Below are 19,099 nucleotides of genomic sequence, written 5' to 3' on the forward strand. Positions count from 1 at the left end.
AACGGACAAAAGTTCCTGATTCAGCTCCTCAAGGCCTTTCCAGGGAGCACCATGAAGCCATAGTTCTGATTCAAAAAAAAATTGAATGTTGTCTTTGCATACTTATAAGTAATGAATTATATTTTTAAGTGGTCGTGTTATAAAACTCAATTTTTTTAAATTCTTTTTCGGTCAGAAATGTTTTTAAGGTTAATTTTATCTGTTGCATATCCCCGCTTTGTCTAATTCCGATATGAACCCACCCTATAATGTATAAGCTTTGCTTTTTGTCATGATTTCCTTTAGCCACCCTGTTGTTTATATTCATATACATATTTCGTATAAACTTTATTGTTAGGCTGCTCTATTCATATTAAATATATTATTAGTTTCCCTGAAAAGTGTGTACTTCTTGGTATTTTTAGTAGCGAAGCTACTCAACAAGTGGTTGTGTCTGTCTGTTGGTCTCTTTTGTCCATAAATAAATATTCAAAAGAACATGGTATATATGAATAGTTAAGAATCTGCGTATAGTTTTGGTATATGGTAAGAAAAGTAGTTTAATTTATGATTTTTATTCTAATATTCGTGAATTCCTTGTCTATGGAGTGACTTCCGCCACTCCGCGCAAACCTTTTTTTAATTGTTTGCTTCTTTTTTTGGCCTGTTTCTTTCTTTAATAAAATTATTCATCCTATTATAAAAAGTAGTAAGTTTTTATGTCTTCATGTATGATCTTTTAGTTTAGCTTTAAGTTTCGCTTCGCTATTATTGGATTTAATCGGTTCCATTACATATATCATAAGACGTAGTTTTATAATAACATCAAAAGAAATTCTAATTTAATGTAAAGTTCCCTGTAACTTATATTATAAAAATCATTAAATTGAATTATAGAGGAAATGTTTAGTGGTATAAAAAGGCGGAGGAAACAAATAGAGGAATAATAGAAAATCACGAAACCTCTACGTATAAAAGATGAATGTTTTTTATAGCATGGCTGACGTACCAAGTAATTTGCATACTAGATACTCTTTGATATGTGGTTTATTCACCATAAAGTTCATCAGTTTAACTTAAATAGCAGCCGGGAAAATTATATTTCCCTCAATGCGTACTGACTGACGAATGGACAGCCAAAATAAGTCTCTGAAGTCAACTTTTATAGATGTTGTGTTTCATGTTAAAAAGTGAAAATAGGTTTCTAGTGTGGCTTCGAAACTGATTAACATCCGCTGGATTAGAACCGAGCAATAAGCAATACTGAAAAATCACCTCGGGACTAACAAAACTAGTTTTTATCTTATTCATATTATTATTTATATATTTTCATATCTACGGAAAGCTGTTTATAATACGATGCGATAAATACCTATTATTTACCTTTAAAATTTCTAGTCCAAAGTGTTCATTGAGCCTGAATTTTCCATCCTTCCGTACCAGCATCCGGTTGGCTGAAAATAATATTAACAATCAAAACCTGCCATTTTATAGAACAGCAAAATTATGGCCATAAGTAGCGCAGCAATAACAAGATGATAACGGGTATCCATTGAAAAACTCTAGTTAATTGAAAGACACAACCCAATCTTTCCCGATTTTGTATAATTTTTTAAGGAACACGACTCCAGTGACGTCATATTTTTTTTCCCGAAAAAGGGAAGGGGGGAAGAAAATCTCTTCAAAAGAGATGGGAAAAACCCCCTTTTCTCCCATCTCTTTTTTTCTTCCCCCCTTCCCTTTTTCGGGAAAGAAAAATATGACGTCACTGGAATCGTGTTCCTCAAAAATTATACAAAATCGGGAAAGATTGGGTTGTGTCTCCCGTCCTTAAGAGGTTATCCAGGAATTAATAAGAATATATTTAAATTAACTATACTTAAGCAGTAAGATATATGGCTCTAAACAGTTATTCATTTATTTAAAAATGCCAGTATTTTTCCTGCTTTTTTGTGTTGACACTCATTAGATGCACTTCCTATTTGCACAGCCAAAGTGTTTTGTAAGTGTGTATACAATGTAGCTGTGTGTGGGGGTGTAAATAGCAAACTTTGTCGTTTTTCCATTGGATTTCCTTCCTCTTTACAAAGTTGCTGCACCCCTCCCCCCTTATTTTCAAAGTATTCCCAATTTGAATTGAGAAAAAGCATCAACCAAAGTAGCTAGATGTCTGTGTGTAGGTCCAGTCTAGGCAAATAGCTGACCTGAAAAAAAATCATAACTCTCCTAAAATATTGGTGTTAGTTTGCAGGTTTAATGCTACTTTGCGAAGTTTAATTCAATATTTCTAAAAGATCTACATTCAGTTACTTTATAAATAGGATAATATTTGTTGTTTTGTTGAATAAACTTGTTGTTGGTTTCTGTGGTTTTTGCCCCTTTGTAAGATTTCCTTTCTTGTCATTGTAGGATGTACATTATAATATAAAGTTATTTTGTAACTAGAGCTTGAACCAGTAGCTTGTAGGGCCTATGTATTCGTAGTGATAGAGAAGAGCAAATAAACAACCTTAAAAACAAACATCTCAAGTCGTGAATATGGAAATAAGATAGCTTAAAACCATCCAAGGACCTCTGCAAAGCTTCTAAAAATTTAAAACTTAATCCGTTTAGTAGTTGAAATCAAATCTTAAGCTTTAGACCAAAAACTTACTAAAATACTAATTATACTAGGATAAATGTTTGTTTCGGGTACTTCTCTTTACATTAAATCTGAGAACTTTTTTTCTGGAAGAGAAACATTAGATTTTTTTTTTTCTCTTAAGGTTTGTTTAGAACCTAATAGAGGTTATCTATAACACAAGTTAGCTCTTTAAAAATGTTATTAATGTATACTTCCAAGATTTTTTCATTTGTGTAATTGCAAATTTTAATCTTTAATATAAGTAAAACAAATATCTTGGTTGTATATTTTATCTTTATACAGAATATAAGATACACCAAAACGATCAAAAATGTATTCTTTAACTCTTAGATAAAATACCTGTTAAACCAATAGTTACAAATTCAAAAGAAAGTATAAGGAGAAGTAGGAGAAGTAAAGTAGAGTGGAAAATTATGAAGATATGTCAATAGTTAGGAGAAAGATGTACCTATAGATATTTATATGGATGGATGGACAGAAAGAAGGATGACAGGATAGAAAATGTTTGTTTTGTCTTGGATTAGTTTAAGATAATTTGCTCTTACTTAAAATATATAGACTAAAAGATAGTTTATGGATAAAAAGAAATATGAATGGGTGGGTAAATGGATGGATAGTGTCTGTTTGTTCTGTAATTGGTTTTAAATATTTTTCATCTACTTAGAAAGAGGAAGACATAGATATATAGCTATTATGAAATAGATTTATGGATGGATAGATAGATGGATGGATAATGTTTATTTTGCCTGGGATTAGTTTGAATTGTTGTGCTCCTACCTAGAAATGCTAATCTCTGACGTTTCTTACAAAATAACAAGTATTTTCTTTTCTTTTCTGATTTTGTGGAGTGTCGTTTTTCTGCTTTTGAATCCTTATGGGATAATACTTTTGTAAAAGTTTTGTTTCTATAGTATTTGTATAGTTTTTGTATGTCCTGAGTGGCCGGGGCTTGTTATATCTTGCTCATCAACTTCATTTTTTATGTGCAATTTTGATGTCTTTTATAAAAAGTTTGAGATTATCCCATCGCATAAGTGTTGCATATGTTTTACATTTATGTCATAGAGGCTGTTTGTCTTGCTGCCATTTTTTTAAGCAGCTGCAGACAGTGTACTGTATATTTTCGAACCCTTTGGAAATTTTTCTTTTTCTTTAAATTCTAAAAATTGACATAATTGTTCTATTTTTTTTTCGTCGTTTTGTGTGAATGTTGTGCTAATCTGTGAAACCTCATGGATACAATTTGAGGTGGGAATACACTTCTGCACATGAACAGAAAAACACATTATTTCAACAGCAGAAGCTTCAATTTGCTTCAGCTTATCTATTAAACAGCTACTCTTTCCATTTCTTGTGAATCTAATAATATGCGGAAGTGAATGCACACTAGAATTTGAATTGTTTCTCATATTATACTCAAAGATTGCTAACATTAAATTTGTAATTTATATTTTACATTAAAATTCTATGAACTTTTAGATTGTTGTATGTATTTGGTGCTATTTGACAAGCAGAAACCATTACAATAAAAGATTAAAATTGTCTATTGTTTTATTATCTAGAAATATATTAAGGGGGGTAGAGGGGTGGAATAATTCTTACTGTATGATTATAACTATTTAAGTATGTGGATTTTCTAAGATTTAATTTTTGAGATTTACTTTTGCAAGTCTGTATGTTTATTTTGCTATGTATCAAATGTATATATTTGTATTTTAGAGTGATTCAAAATTGCTTGAAATGGCTGTCTACCTTGTATGAATTACTATATAATTGATTATTATGCATGTAGACTATATAGCATTAGATAAAAGTGGCCATGGCTGACATATTTTTATATTCTTTTTATATTCTGACCACATTATATACTTATGTTAATATAATTAAGAAATGGGTTTTTTTAAACAACAAAATTATTTTTTAAATTAACCCATTTACCCCTGACAGAAATTATCCAGTAATATCATATTTTCTTCATTGACCTATCAGATAGAAAGGTGGACGACACACATACAGGTGGAGATTTAAAATTATAAAGCAACTTTTCTTCAAAATAGTATTTTAAAACTTCACTTGAGAAAATTTTTATTTGTAACAGTCTAATGTATAATTGTTTGTAGGTTTGCATATAATTTTAGATATGCATTAATGCATACACAAATTATTATACAGGGTGTCACAAATTTGAAGAAAAAAAGGAAACCCTTAATACTATCATGTAAGAAAAAATAAAAAAAAGACATTTTGGAGGTTTTATTATATAAAATTGCAGGAATTAGCTATCGCCAACAAGCGAAAAAAATCTAAAATAATATTTGGGGGGCAGATAATAAGGTCGTCAAATCTACTATGTGTTGCCACCAAACGACAGCTATTAATGACTTATATGTTTTAAATTAATTTCATTATTGGTGTAAGCTGCTAAAATTGTCTTTGTTTGACAAGATCATGAATTTCAGATCATGACTGAAAAATCAACAGATCAACAGCAAGGTGACCAAACAGAACAAAATTTGTTTATTATCTAACCCTTACAGAACGGGGGGAGGGGAGGGAGCTCCCCTCTAGTATTTTCAATATCATTTTTTTGAAGGTAAGATAAAGAGCTGTGGCTTCATTACTTTTTAAGTTTAGTAATAATACGTCGGCAAGAGTTGATTTTATAAGGATATCTGGTCTGCATTAGTCATTTTTGTTCAATTTTGTTGTGTCTGTATGTATTGAAGGTATCAAACAACATGACTAGAAGTTAATTCAACTAAAATAACAGTATTGTACCACATTACCAAAAATGGTCAATGGTAGCCACCCTGTACATATTTATTGAATATAAGGCATTTTGTTCTATTTAGTTTAGAGCAATTTTAGTGTGTGTGTACTTTTTAAAGTATCAAACAACATGACTAGTGATTAAATAAACTAAAATAACAGTGTTGTACCAAATTACCAAAAATTGTTAATTGTTAACACCCTGTACATATTTGTTTATTGAATATAAGGCATTGTTGTGCCAATTCAATTAAATGAAGGCAGATTTGCAGCCATACCAGAGGTATATGTGCAATAATCTTGTCATTTTAGGTAATAAATAGATAGATATTATATCAATAAATAGATAGATATTATATCAATAAATAGATGGATATATCAATACTGATAACACCTTGTTGAGGATGCATGCATCACAAGATATGGTGTACTTAGATCTAGTATTATAAATGCATAGTCATGTGGCCAACGCTTTACAGACAACCCTCCCTTTGATGATAAAACTGTGCATGGTAGGCTGTACAGCCTGTCTTTGAACTATGACATTCCACCTCTTGCTTAATTGATTACCTTGTTTGGTCGGTTGTCTTCTTTGAACCCAACAGATCTAACGGCCTGTATAGGGCAACCAATCCTTTGATTACACGAGCTTTGTCTGTAAGTCCTAACAGTGTTGCACCTTCATATGGGCTAAGGCATTTTCCATTCTTACTATTAGTTGCACGTGCCATACATGACACGAGTAGGTACTTTTTTAACGTCATCATTATGAGACATATGTTGCTACTGTTTATGGTCCTTGGCGTTTCCCCTATCCTTAATAACTTCGACTTGCAAGCCTAATAATTAAGGTTTTACGAGAAAAAAGTAGATTAAACCAAACCTGATATAATTCTTTCTCCATTGCTCCAAACTACAACAAAATCCTAAAAAGAAAAATATCTATTGGCTAGAAATCAACCTTATTCGACATTCACTCAAAGCCCCAAAAATAATGGACTTAAAAGTGTATTAAACTGTATATAAGACATTTGCGAATATATTGATACCATTAATTTGCCTCTTAGATAGAAAAAAGTATGTTTTTTTAATATTTTTCTCTTGCTACAAATCAAATTTCAAATTTGAGTCAACAAAAATGCTAAACTAATTTTTGCTCTAGAAGAATCAATTTTTGGAGTTAGAAAGTGCTTAATACCTCATTTTAATTGCCTGGCATTGCTTTATAATATACAGGTAATGACTTGGTTTTTTATGGAACAGCTGACTAAAAAATCGAGGTTTTGTGATAAACCCACTTTTGTTGTTGCTCCATAAATGATATTTTTTTTCCCAATTTTTTTGGCTGTAAAGAAACTTTATATATTCATATAACATCCACCTAAATTTGACTTTTGATATTTTATTTATAACATCACCAGAGGGAATTGAATTTTGGAAAAAAAATATCAATTTATATTTTACACTGCTATGCATTGTTCTTGTTCTTGTTTCTAAAAAAAATTTATATTATAAAAAAGAGAATTATTTAACGCTTCTATAGGTATGTTTATCATTTTTCTAGGCTTAATATAACTATAATTACACCATTTTAAAGTTAGACATCATAACATATTAACACAATTATTGAATCGGTCTGTATTATTAAGCTGGCAACTCTTAAAACAGCTGCATTTCATTATCCTATTATATAAAGTAGTAATCTTTGTTGTCTTTAGCTTAAGATTTCGACAATTACAGTACCTATTGAGTTCTGTGTTTTATGGATGCTTCCTATAGGACCCTGGATAGTTTTGGAATTTTGAAAATAATATCAATTTATATTTTACACTGCTATGCATTGTTCTTGTTCTTGTTTCTAAAAAATATTTTTATAATTAAAAAGAGAATTATTTAATGCTTCTATAGGTATGTTAATCATTTTTCTAGTCTAAATATAACTATAATTCCAGCATTTTTTAAACATCATTATATTCAAGTTATTGTAATTTTTAAATAAAATATCAATATCAAGAACTATTGGAACAATTTTTACCATGCAAAACAAGGTGTTATAAAGTGTAGGATCCCTCACAATATCTATCTGTCTGTCTATAATGCATTACACATGTAATGCTAATAGAGAGGATGCTATAAGAGTGCTCTTATAATGTGAACTTCTCATAATTGAATGGGCTTCCTGAAACCAGAGACCATAAAGTTGGCCTAGTAACTACAAGGGGGAGTGCAGGAGTATCCAGGGGGAGGTGCTTGTAAAAGGGTAATTTTTTTAGGGATGGGGGTAATCACCCCCCTTAATATATTATGGGGGGTATAAACCCAGCCTTTTAAATTTTTTTTAATAGGAGTAAAGAAAATCCTTAAAACTTACAAATCTAGGAATCAAACTAGCACCCCAACCAATAATCGGTTCCATGCCAAATGTAGGAGTGGAAAAACATTGAAGGGACAAATGCATGAGTCCCAAACGTCAGAGTGGAACAAACGCAGGAGTGGGACAAACGTTGGAGTGGACAAACGCAGGATTTTTGGGACAAACGTGGGAGTGGACAAACACAGGAGACCCAAACTTTTTTTTCAATTTTGAATTTTTGTTTACAAACACAGCCCCCCCCCTACATTCGTCCCGTTACTTTTCTTAGTTAGGTTAGGTTAGGATATAGGCTAGGGGGCTGAGCGCTGCAGCCATAGTCATTATTTTGTAGACAGGGGTATAAAAAATTTCAAATTGTAATATTATTAAAATAGTAGACACTCCTAGGTTTTATTTAAGCAATGTCCACTCCAATGTTTTCCACTCCGACGTTTGTCCACCTTGATGTTTGTCCACTCTGACGTTTGTCCCATTCTTACGTTTGTCCACTCCGATGTTTGGGACTCCTGCATTTGTCCACTCCGATTTTTGGGACTCCTATGTTTGAGGTAGAACCCCAATAAGTAAATCTCAATAAAACTTGATAAAATTATGCAAAATATCAAAGTATTCAATCCCTGAATTTCAACCATCTATCTTGAATAGGAGTAGAGAAAATCATGAAAACTTGAATTGTAGGAATCGATATAGCCCACCCCAGTTTTTTGGCAAATCCTAATGAAACTTGATGAAAATATGGAGTATTGATAGAGAGAGAGAATATTCAATCCATGAAAATTTAAGCCTTCTATCTTTTATAGAAGCCGAGAAAATCTCGTTTTCCCCTTTCTGTCTCAGACAGACAGACATACCAATGAACAGACATACAGATGAATGGACAGACAATGGACGGACAAATAATTTGAATTATTGAGTAGCTTCACTACTAAAAAACTAAATAGGATAATTGTTGTACACAAATTGATTTCAGTATGTTTTAAATGAGCTTACATAATCAAGGACGTCCAAGCTTTTTGATTTGGGGGGGAAGGGGGTAGGGAAATTTTGGCATCCCCATGTTTATTTTGTGGGGTAATCTTTATATAAAAAAGGCAAGGACGTCAAAGCTTTTTATATTTTTTTTTTGGGGGGGGGGGGGGAGAGGGGAAGATTAAAAATTAAAAATTTAAAAATTATGGGGTTGCCCCAAATTAATTAATAACCCTTAACCCCCCCCCCCCCCACTGGGACATCCCTTTACATAAAGTAATGATTATAAAGTTGCTAAGTACCTTACTGCTACAAAAATCATCTTCCAACATTTAAGATTAATTCTAAAACGCCTGAATTAACAATAAGAGCTAACCATGCACAGTGCCTTCGAAGGTGCTTTGACTTAAGTGTCAGAACCTAAATTGGGACATAGTGCATTTCATTACCCTAGGTTAGGTAACTTCATTTCACTTTTCAAAAAAATCTAAAATGCAGCGGTTTTTGAGAAAATTAGATTTAAAAATTTCTAGTTAAATTTTCACCCACTAGGAGTTACCGCATAATCATGACAAGAAAATCAAAGATTATCTATTTAATATTTTGAACAACTTTGCTTTTATAAAGTCAGTCATAAAACCTCCCTATATATGATTTATTTAAGGCTGAATTTCTGTGACCTTAGCAAAGCAATTGATAAAAATAGCCATTAATTACATCACTTCAGGAGTGGTTTTATGAAGAAATTTATTAGAGCAAACTTGTTCAAAATTAAAAATAAATAATCTTTGCTTTTCTTGTTATGATTATACGGTAACTCCTAGTGGGTGAAAATTGAACTTGAAATTTTCAAATTTAATTTTCTCAAAAACCGCTGCATTTTAGATTTTATTGAAGTGAAATAAAGTTACCTAACCTAGGGTAATGAAATGCACTATGTCCCAATTTAGGTTCTGACACTAGAGTCAAAGCACCTTAGAAGGCACTGTGCATGGTGTGGATATACATATCCTAATTGTAAAAATGTTTTGCTTTTTAAAATTGTAAATCAATTATTCAGGAATCGTTTTACTTTGTTTGTTTACTAGCAGCTGCGCTCCAAACATCTAGGAGCTCTGTAATTAAAGGAGTAAGGAAATTGGTAAAATAGCCTTATACTTTACCGAAATCTTAAGCTACAGACAAAAAAGCTTTATATAACATGTATTAATTTGTAAAACTGCAAATGATAAAATATGACCTATTTTTTTCTCTTTAAAAATTCTCTTTAAACACCTCCCCCTTTTTATATAAAGATGCTAATTCCCCCCTAACCCCAAGAGGATATAAGCAGTAAAAACCCCGCAGGTGGCACAATTTTCTAACACTTCTTTCTTATTCAAAATGGATTCAAAATGCATTGACATATATATATTTTTTTTAACTCTTATTTTATACATCTTAATTGGAACTGATGATCTATTTTTATAGAGAAACATATGTATTCCATCAATAAAAAGTTAAAAAATTAAGTGTGTTTATACATATAATAATTACTATATATAATGGGATAATGAAATGCAGCTGTTTTAAGGGTTGCCAGCTTAATAATACAGACCGATTCAATAATTGTGTTAATATGTTAAGATGTCTAACTTTAAAATTATGTAATTATAGTTATATTTAGCATAGAAAAATGATAAACATACCTATAGAAGCGTTAAATAATTCTCTTTTTTATAATATAAATTTTTTTTAGAAACAAGAACAAGAACAATGCATAGCAGTGTAAAATATAAATTGATATTTTTTTTCCAAAATTCAATTCCCTCTGGTGATGTTATAAATAAAATATCAAAAGTCAAATTTAGGTGGATGTTATATGAATATATAAAGCTTCTTTACAGCCAAAAAAATTGGGAAAAAAAATATCATTTATGGAGCAACAACAAAAGTGGGTTTATCACAAAACCTCGATTTTTTAGTCAGCTGTTCTATAAACAACCAAGTCATTACCTGTATATTATATAGCAATGCCAGGCGATTAAAATGAGGTATTAAGCACTTTCTAACTCCAAAAATTGATTCTTCTAGAGCAAAAATTAGTTTAGCATTTTTGGTGACTCAAATTTGAAATTTGATTTGTTGCAAGAGAAAAATATCAAAAAAACATACTTTTTTTTATCTCAGAGGCAAATTAATGGTACCAATATATTCGCAAATGTCTAATATACAGTTTAATACACTTTTAAGTCCATTATTTTTGGGGCTTTGAGTGAATGTCGAATAAGGTTGATTTCTAGCCTATTTAAGCTTCTTTACAGTTAAATTCAATGTTTAAAAAAATTCTTGTATAATATATATATATATATATAAAACTATCTAAAAGCTCAACTAATTTCAATCATAAGAAATAAAAATTGTTAAGGTAAATCTTTTGTTAAAAAAAGATTTTGAAATTTCTTTACGTACTATTGGTTATTGCTGCCCTTCTCATGAACCTAATTTCTGTATTTTTTCAATAATTATTATCAAATGTTATCATGTACTTAAATGTTATGAAATAACCTTTAAAAGTATGTTATTGATATAAAATATTTATTAAGTAAAATCTTTTAATTTGATATAAATCAAACCTCCGGCCCCCTCATATTATTGTTTTAATTCAACTTAACAATTCAAAAACTCTTGGAGGTCGTTACAGACAAACGGACAACACATTAAGAGTAAAATAATTTTTTTTTTTGGGGGGGGGGTGTTAGTGATGTTCCTGTTTTAAATATAAGAAAATTACAATTTATTGACAAAAATGTCCTTTTTTATATTAAGTGTATAACTTTTAAATGTCATTTGATAGGTTACTAAATTGAATATCTGTTATTTTCAGTTTTAACAAGGATTACAGTCCATAAAATCGAAGCTCTGATACGTTAGGACAAACGATCATCAGCACTTGTAGAGTGTCAGAACTGAATAAGCAGAAGAAATAAATGTATAAGTCTTAACAAAATTGTAAGTAATTTTTTGCAAAACTGCTTAAATAGAGGATACTGTTTAATACATTTTAGGACTTGATTTTTTTAATAACAAAATTTAGTGATCTGGCTTACTACAGCCGATGAAGATCCCACCTAAGGTTAAAAGTTATTAGTTTTATTTTATCCATTAAGCCCTGTGTAAACAAGGATGACAACATCCATAAAAGCGAAGCACTGAAACGGTAGGACAAACGGACATTAAAACTTGTATAGTGTAATAACTGAATAATCATAATATAAATGTATAAGAGTCAAAGCAAAATTGTAAGTAAAATTGTTGAAAAACTGCTTGATTCAGGAAAATGTTTATGGACATACTTACATTTTTAGGACTTGATTATAGAGTTGCTTTGCTTATTAAATTATACTTTGTTGTCCCAGGAATTAATATACCAAAAATCAGATCAATCGGATGATTAGATCACATAAAAATTTGTTGTTAAAAAAGTAAAAAAATCAACATGCTTAAAATGGACGTACGGACATTTTGGTGATGATTATAGAGTTGCTACGCTTTCTAAATCGTACCTAACTACTAAAGGAATCACCATGCAAAATTTGAAATCGATAGGACAATTTTAACATGCCAAAATTAACGAAAAAAGCTATTCGTTACGGACGTTCGGACGTACGGACGGACGGACGTACGGACGTACGGACGGACCGACCCTAATTATAGAAAAGCTTCGCTTTTAATACGGACGGACCGAACCCAAATTATAAAAAAGCTTCGCTTTTAAAAAGGGGCAAAGTTACTAAACAATGATGAGGCCACCTTTCTTTTGCCCATATAATAGACATATTAGACTAGAGAAAATAAGGACAATAATATCCTATTATAGACATATTAGATTAGAGAAAGCAGATATCTTTATTGATTATATCCATTTTGCACAAACTCGATTTGTTCCATGAATTTTTTCACAAAATTTCACATAGACCGACACTTACCCTATTACTAATTAAGATACAGCAAAAGACCAGGGAGGTCACTTATTTTAAAAGGCCGGACAGGCACTTTCACACTAACCATTTGGACACCATTAGTATTAAGGTCATTGGGGCCAATTCAAATTGTGTAAAAAGAGAGAAAATTGTATTTTTGTAACAAGACGTTTTTGGTTGCATTTATATTTTTTTGTGCTAGGGTAACATTTTTTTATCGGGGCTTTGCCCCATGGTGTGTTATTGGTTTTCCAATCCCATTACTCGTTTTTGTATGAAACTACCGCTGGACCAGTAGCTATATTCTCTGAAGAGTAGAGTCCAATCGATTCAGTAGTTACTGAGATCTTAAGCTTTAAACGGACAGACGAACAGACACAAAAGTAAAATTTCAAGTTAAATAGAAGTGAGTTTGTGTCTCTAAGTCTAATATATCTACTGTGGTCCTAATGCAATTAATATGAAATATTGGTATTCTTTTTTTTGCAAATGTTTTTATTATATTTTTAAAAGCGAAGCTTTTCTATAATTAGGGTCGGTCCGTCCGTCCGTACGTCCGTCCGTCCGAGATAGATAGCTTTTATTCGTTAATTTAGGCATGTTAGAATTGTCCTATCGATTTCAAACTTTGCATGATGATTCCTGTAGTAGTTAGGTACGATTTAGAAAGTAGAGCAACTCTATAATCATTACCAGAATGTCCGTACGTCCATTTTAAACATGTTGATTTTTCTAATTTTTTAATAGCAAATTTTTATGTGATCTAATTATCCGTTTGATCTGATTTTTGGTATATTGATTCCTGGGACAACAAAAAACAATATTTTAAGCGAAGCAACTCTATAATCAAATCCTAAAAATGTAAGTATGTCCATAAACTCAATAAACATTATCCTGTATCAAGAAGTTTTTCAACAAATTTACTTACAATTTTGCTTCGACTCTTATACTTTTATATTCTGATAATTCAGTTTAGACACTATACAAGTGTTAATGTCCTTTTGTCCTACCGTTTCAGTGCTTCGCTTTTATGGATGTTGTCATCCTTGTTTCCTTTACAAATAACTTACAAACTAATGGTATTTATTCTCCTGTTAAACATTATGCACCTTGTTGACATTTAATTTTGTTGGCTCATGGCAAAAATAAAAGTGTTCAAGTAAATTATACCGGATAGTTCTAAAACCACATTATCTTTTCGTTTGTATTAAAACGTCATTGTTTAACATCTTTTTTAATCTACAGAAGGGATAATTTTACGGATATGTATATTAAATTGCCTGAATATGTCTAATCCATGAAGATTCCTAGGTCATGGCCGATGTTATTATTTCGACAGGTAGTTATTAAAAAGAAAGAAAATAATGTCGACGTTAATTCATTTACTAATCGATATATTATTACTTGGATGTTTAACCAGATTTCCATGAACTTTGATAAAGTGATGAATGAACTGACCGATAAAAGAGTTCCTTATTAAAAAGCTCAGCTCAATTGGTCATAGCTGACAAAATGTCGAGATTCATTATTATAATGAATTCAATACTTCATAATTGTTTATATGTATAATTTATTGAGCTTCGCTTTTTTGGATGTTGTCGTCATATTTTCAAGTACGTATTTTGAAGATTTAAATATTTAAACTTAAACAGTTATTCCATAAACAAAATATAAATTTTTATGCTAAAAAAATACCATATTTGAATTTAAAATTCTTTAAAATTGGTTTTAGGTACTTTACAAAAGTACATTTTTAACAAACTAGCATCTAAGGACTCTGATTCGAAGAAAAGGGTAGGGTCAGAAGTAGTTGAGTAGTTAAGTAGAGATTTTAAGCTTTCGCATAAAAAAGTTTACTTTACTTTATAAAATGGGATTAAAACATTTGTAATTGTCTTACCTGTAAATCATCAACCCTACAGTCTAGGTAGGCCTGCTTCCCCTTGGTGACAGACACCTCGCGGCCCACAGACCTTATGACCGGGGTAGTCGCCCGAATTGACCGTATGACCGGTAAGGTTGAACGACTTGGCAGCTGGCTGCTGTAGTGACCGTACTCCAGCTTCTTTGGTACTGTAGAACATCCTAGATAGATAGATAGATAGATAGTTTTTTAGATTTGTAGTAATGGGGGACGGTGGAACACGCCTTGTACCCGGCATACCTCGCTCCCGGATTATTTGATTGTTGATGAGAAGACTTCACCCCTCCCAAATGGACCCCCCAGTATTCACCCCTTTCGCCAAGTATTATGCATCATGCATGCAATGATTCTCCACCTCCTACCCAAACCCCCTGCACAGTCTACCCTTTCAGCTGTCAACCACCCCATTATATTTTTGAAATCAATTTGTGTTTATATATTGATTCTTATGAACTGTGAATTAGTAATAATAAAGTTAGGAAACTATCAAAAAACCCAGTCCTTCTTTAATTAGGAAGCGGTACATCCTTCTATTATTTAGATCGAACGTCCGTACAGGGCCGCAGCTCCATACCACAAGAAAGATAGAAGAGATTTTGAAATTATCTTTAGCATGTAAAACAGAAATTTGATGTAAAAGTTTTAAGAAACTAATATTTCATTCGCGACGTGACGAAACTTAAAAAGAAAGTTTTTGGAGAGACGTTTTTATAATGCAAATCTTTTTTTTTGCAATCATTCAAAGATCTTCATGAATTTTTTTATTACGATTTTAAGGGATAAGACAATGAATGATAAATTTATATATATCCCCAATGATTCTAGGATAAAATTAGCCAAAAATAAAAAATGTTTTTTTTTTAAATTTAGGTGCTAGTGAAATTTGTTGACCAATTTCCAATGTATATAACTATTTTTAGCTGAATTGAAAATGCGCTGAAAAGAAGCGACACTTTTATACAAAAAGTTTTGTTTGAATGTTTTATGTATACAATCAGGACCCAAGAGAATGGTTGCTTCGGTTATAATACGGTTTATGTCAGGTGCGTGACATTAACATTAACTATAACAGGTGTAAAACATCTAGGTAGTAGTATCAGTGTAAAAAAGATTGGCTTAATAAATACATACAAGGGATCTGAAGGGAAAAGACAATGAACCATCGAATAAGATAATGAGGATATAAACTGTAGCAAAGTAATTACTGTCCAATATCCACTCCCTCCAGGAGAAGAAAATTAAGATAAAGATCTTTTTTACAAAATTAACAATCCATTTTTCCATGTGGGGAAGACAGTTATCTAGCTCATGTTGATGTGTCTAATCTTTATCAACTAAGATAGTTAGATAGATAAATAGACAGATTTATAGATAGATAGCTGGATAGACAGTAAACTAGCTCATGTTGATGTGTCTAATCTTTATCAACTAAGATAGATAGTAGATAGATATAAATAAATAGTTAGATATAGATAGATAGATGGATAGACAGTAATCTAGCTCATGTTGATGTGTGTAATCTTAATCAACTAAGATAGTTAGATAGATAGATAGACAGATTTATAGATAGATAGCTGGATAGACAATTATCTAGCTCCTGTTGATGTGTCAAATCTTTATCTGCTAGGCTAGATGAGTTGAATAGATAGTTATTACGATTAATAGATGGATAATAAGATAGTATATAAATAATTTAGATAGATAGATAAATAGATTGATATATAAATAAATGAATAAATAGATAAATGAAAAGATAGAGATAAACAGTAATCTAGCACTTGTAAAAATGTGTATATGAAAGATGAAAGAAAGATAGATAGAAGAAAGATGTTTAGAAAGAAAAAAGATAGATAACTTATTAGATAGTAGAATATATATTACAAGCGGCTGCTCCCCTAGAGGCCTTTAGGAACACGTAAAATTGTTTTTTTTTCAATCTATTTCAAAATCAGCTATTTACCAAAAATATTTTTTTTCACCGTTAGATGGTGTTAGTTATCTTTTTAGCTAATTGCAATTTTTTATCGATTTCTCTGGGGAGGGTGGTGTTACCCTTCCCCAAAATGGTTATAAACCTTCCCGGGACCTATAGAGGCTACTCTGTTAAGTAGAACCAGATCGGTGCAGCGGTTAGCGAGATCCTTCGGTACAGACAAACAGACACACAGACAGACAAACACACATCTTATTACTTTATTATAAGGACTTATTAAGTATAGCTTGCATTTATAAAAAGATTGATTAATTTTATTGCTACATAGTCAAATAAAACATTTTAAATTAATTCGCATAAAAATACATTTTTGCACACCCAATTAGTTACTAAATGTCACAAACAAAAAAATGTAGAGTCAATTATGTACAGAAATGATAAAATCGAAAAATTTATTCAGTGAAAAAAATTGGTTACGAAAAGAAGGCTCCTTAAAAGTATAACCAGCAGATTTAAATATTGGGAAGGATATTTAACTCGAATACATATTTACCTGCAAATAAGGAGAAGAGAAGAAAGGTTTGAGACAACATTCCTTAAAACTTGGCTGTGACTTTTGATATTTGGCTTTTCTCTGTGACCTTAGTCTTGGCTTGACCTTTAATCTTTGTCTTGGCTTTGATCAGTGACCTTTGTCTTATCTTTTATTTTGTGATAGCTTTGACTTTTGTCTTGACTTGACCGTTGACCCTTGTCTTGACCTATGTCTTAGCTGCGATCTGTGAACTTTATTTTGGCTGTGAACTTTAACTTTTGTCTTCACTGCAACCTGTGACCTTTACGGTCTGAATTCTTCGCTTTGACCTCTTGTATGTGACCTCTAATTGGCCTTATCATGTGATGCTTAAAAAGACACTCCCTTTAGAGAACCTTTATTTTGGTACTATAAATATATAATTAAGCTATAAGCTAAGGTAAACGTCTGACTGCCTTTTTTTCAAAAACAATATTTTATAAAAAAATATCGCTATCCACTGAACCGAAGTTTCCCATTTTAAGAAAGCTTCACGTCCCCATCTTTAGGCTTTTTTATGTTTTAGTCTAAGGCCTAAAGATTAAAATATATAGGACGATACTTCCATAACTTAACTCGAGAAAAGCTTTTATTTAAACAGATTTAGTGTCTTTTTAAGCTACCTTTGATTTTTATTTGATATTATCTTTTTTTTAATTATGTAAAAGCAGATATTTTCACTAAATTAATTACGGCTGAAAAACCCGCGAGTTGGATTTCATTTTCAACATTTTTGTTTGAATCTGAAAGTGACAGAGAGAGTTAATTTGTTTTAGTTTTTTTCAGGTCAAGTTCATACAGGGAGGTAGGGGACATTGGGCTGTTTATAACACATTACTGTTTATTACACATTAGTCCCCAAAGTTTTATAATAACATTTTCTTATTCGTTGGCTTAACAACTTTGATAATTTTATTAGATTTTATTGATTGGTCAATTTAAGTTCAGTGACATTAAGTTCGTTTCAACCATTTATAGTAATCTACATGAGGGGTAATTTTGTATATAATTATCGGTGATGTACACTAATTTATCGTCAATTGTCTTATCCCTTTAGATCCCTGAGTTATTATACAGGGATAGATATTATTAAATAAAACATATTTTTAGAAATCTATAATAAAATGGTGTATATTACCCATTATGTGGAGTAAAATTATTGGTTAAGAAGTTTGGATACTGCTATGTTAAACCAAGCAATCATGTTTGCAAAAAAATACCTTACTTTTCTTGACAACGAATTGGGAAATGTGATTATAAAACTTTGGGTACCAGTATAATTTACAGTCTAATGTCTCTTCTCTCTCAGATATATAGTGAATGATTATTTTTTTCTATTAAAAAGATTAGTATTTCTATTAATAGCGACTAATAATATTGGTTTAAAACTGTAAGATTGCTTGAGATAAGTTAATTCAAAATTTAAACCTTGTAAACATATTTTGTTGTCTTAGATTTCATCCCTCACTGGTAAATTGTAGTTATTATACAGTAGAGAAGAAAATATTGCCAAATTAAATTTCCAAATTTAGGCAGGTATTGTAAATAAAACACTAAACATGATATATATTAGTTATGTAATATCTGTTTTTTTATATTTAAAATCTGACAATAAATAAGAAGACCTGTTCCTACTCGAGAATTCAATTTTGCAAAAATTCAAATATCTAGGCTTTCCAGATAGTTGGATACATAGGTTGATAGTTGGATGGACATGTTGATAGATAGATAGATATAGATAGATTGGACTAATTGATAATTGGATATATAGATAGACAAAATAAAACAATTCAAATATCTAGGCTTTCCAGATAGTTGGATACATAGGTTGATAGTAGGGTAAACACGTAGATAGATAGATAGATAGATGGACCAATATATAGATAGATTGGACTGATTGATAATTGGATATATACAATATAGACAAAATAAAACAATTGAAATATCTAGGCTTTACAGATAGTTGGATAT

The 19,099-nt window shown here is 31.0% G+C and overlaps 1 protein-coding gene across 1 annotated transcript in view; it reads right to left on the reverse strand.

The window, feature by feature from the left end:
- LOC145324517 (limbic system-associated membrane protein-like) overlaps positions 1-17,434 on the reverse strand; it is a 48,715-nt gene extending 31,281 nt beyond the window's left edge. The window contains exons 1-4 of the mRNA XM_080167101.1: positions 17,108-17,434; positions 14,598-14,782; positions 6,276-6,318; positions 1,363-1,433 (exon numbers count right to left, since the gene is read on the reverse strand). Coding sequence (XP_080023227.1) covers positions 1,363-1,433; positions 6,276-6,318; positions 14,598-14,782; positions 17,108-17,147 — 339 coding nt within the window. The 5' untranslated portion in view covers positions 17,148-17,434. The remainder of the gene's footprint in view (positions 1-1,362; positions 1,434-6,275; positions 6,319-14,597; positions 14,783-17,107) is intronic.
- Between the last annotated feature and the right edge of the window lie 1,665 nt (positions 17,435-19,099).

The sequence above is a fragment of the Acartia tonsa genome, chromosome 7, assembly GCF_053477335.1.
Source record: "Acartia tonsa isolate MP-2025a chromosome 7, ASM5347733v1, whole genome shotgun sequence".
Taxonomy (NCBI): domain Eukaryota; kingdom Metazoa; phylum Arthropoda; class Copepoda; order Calanoida; family Acartiidae; genus Acartia; species Acartia tonsa.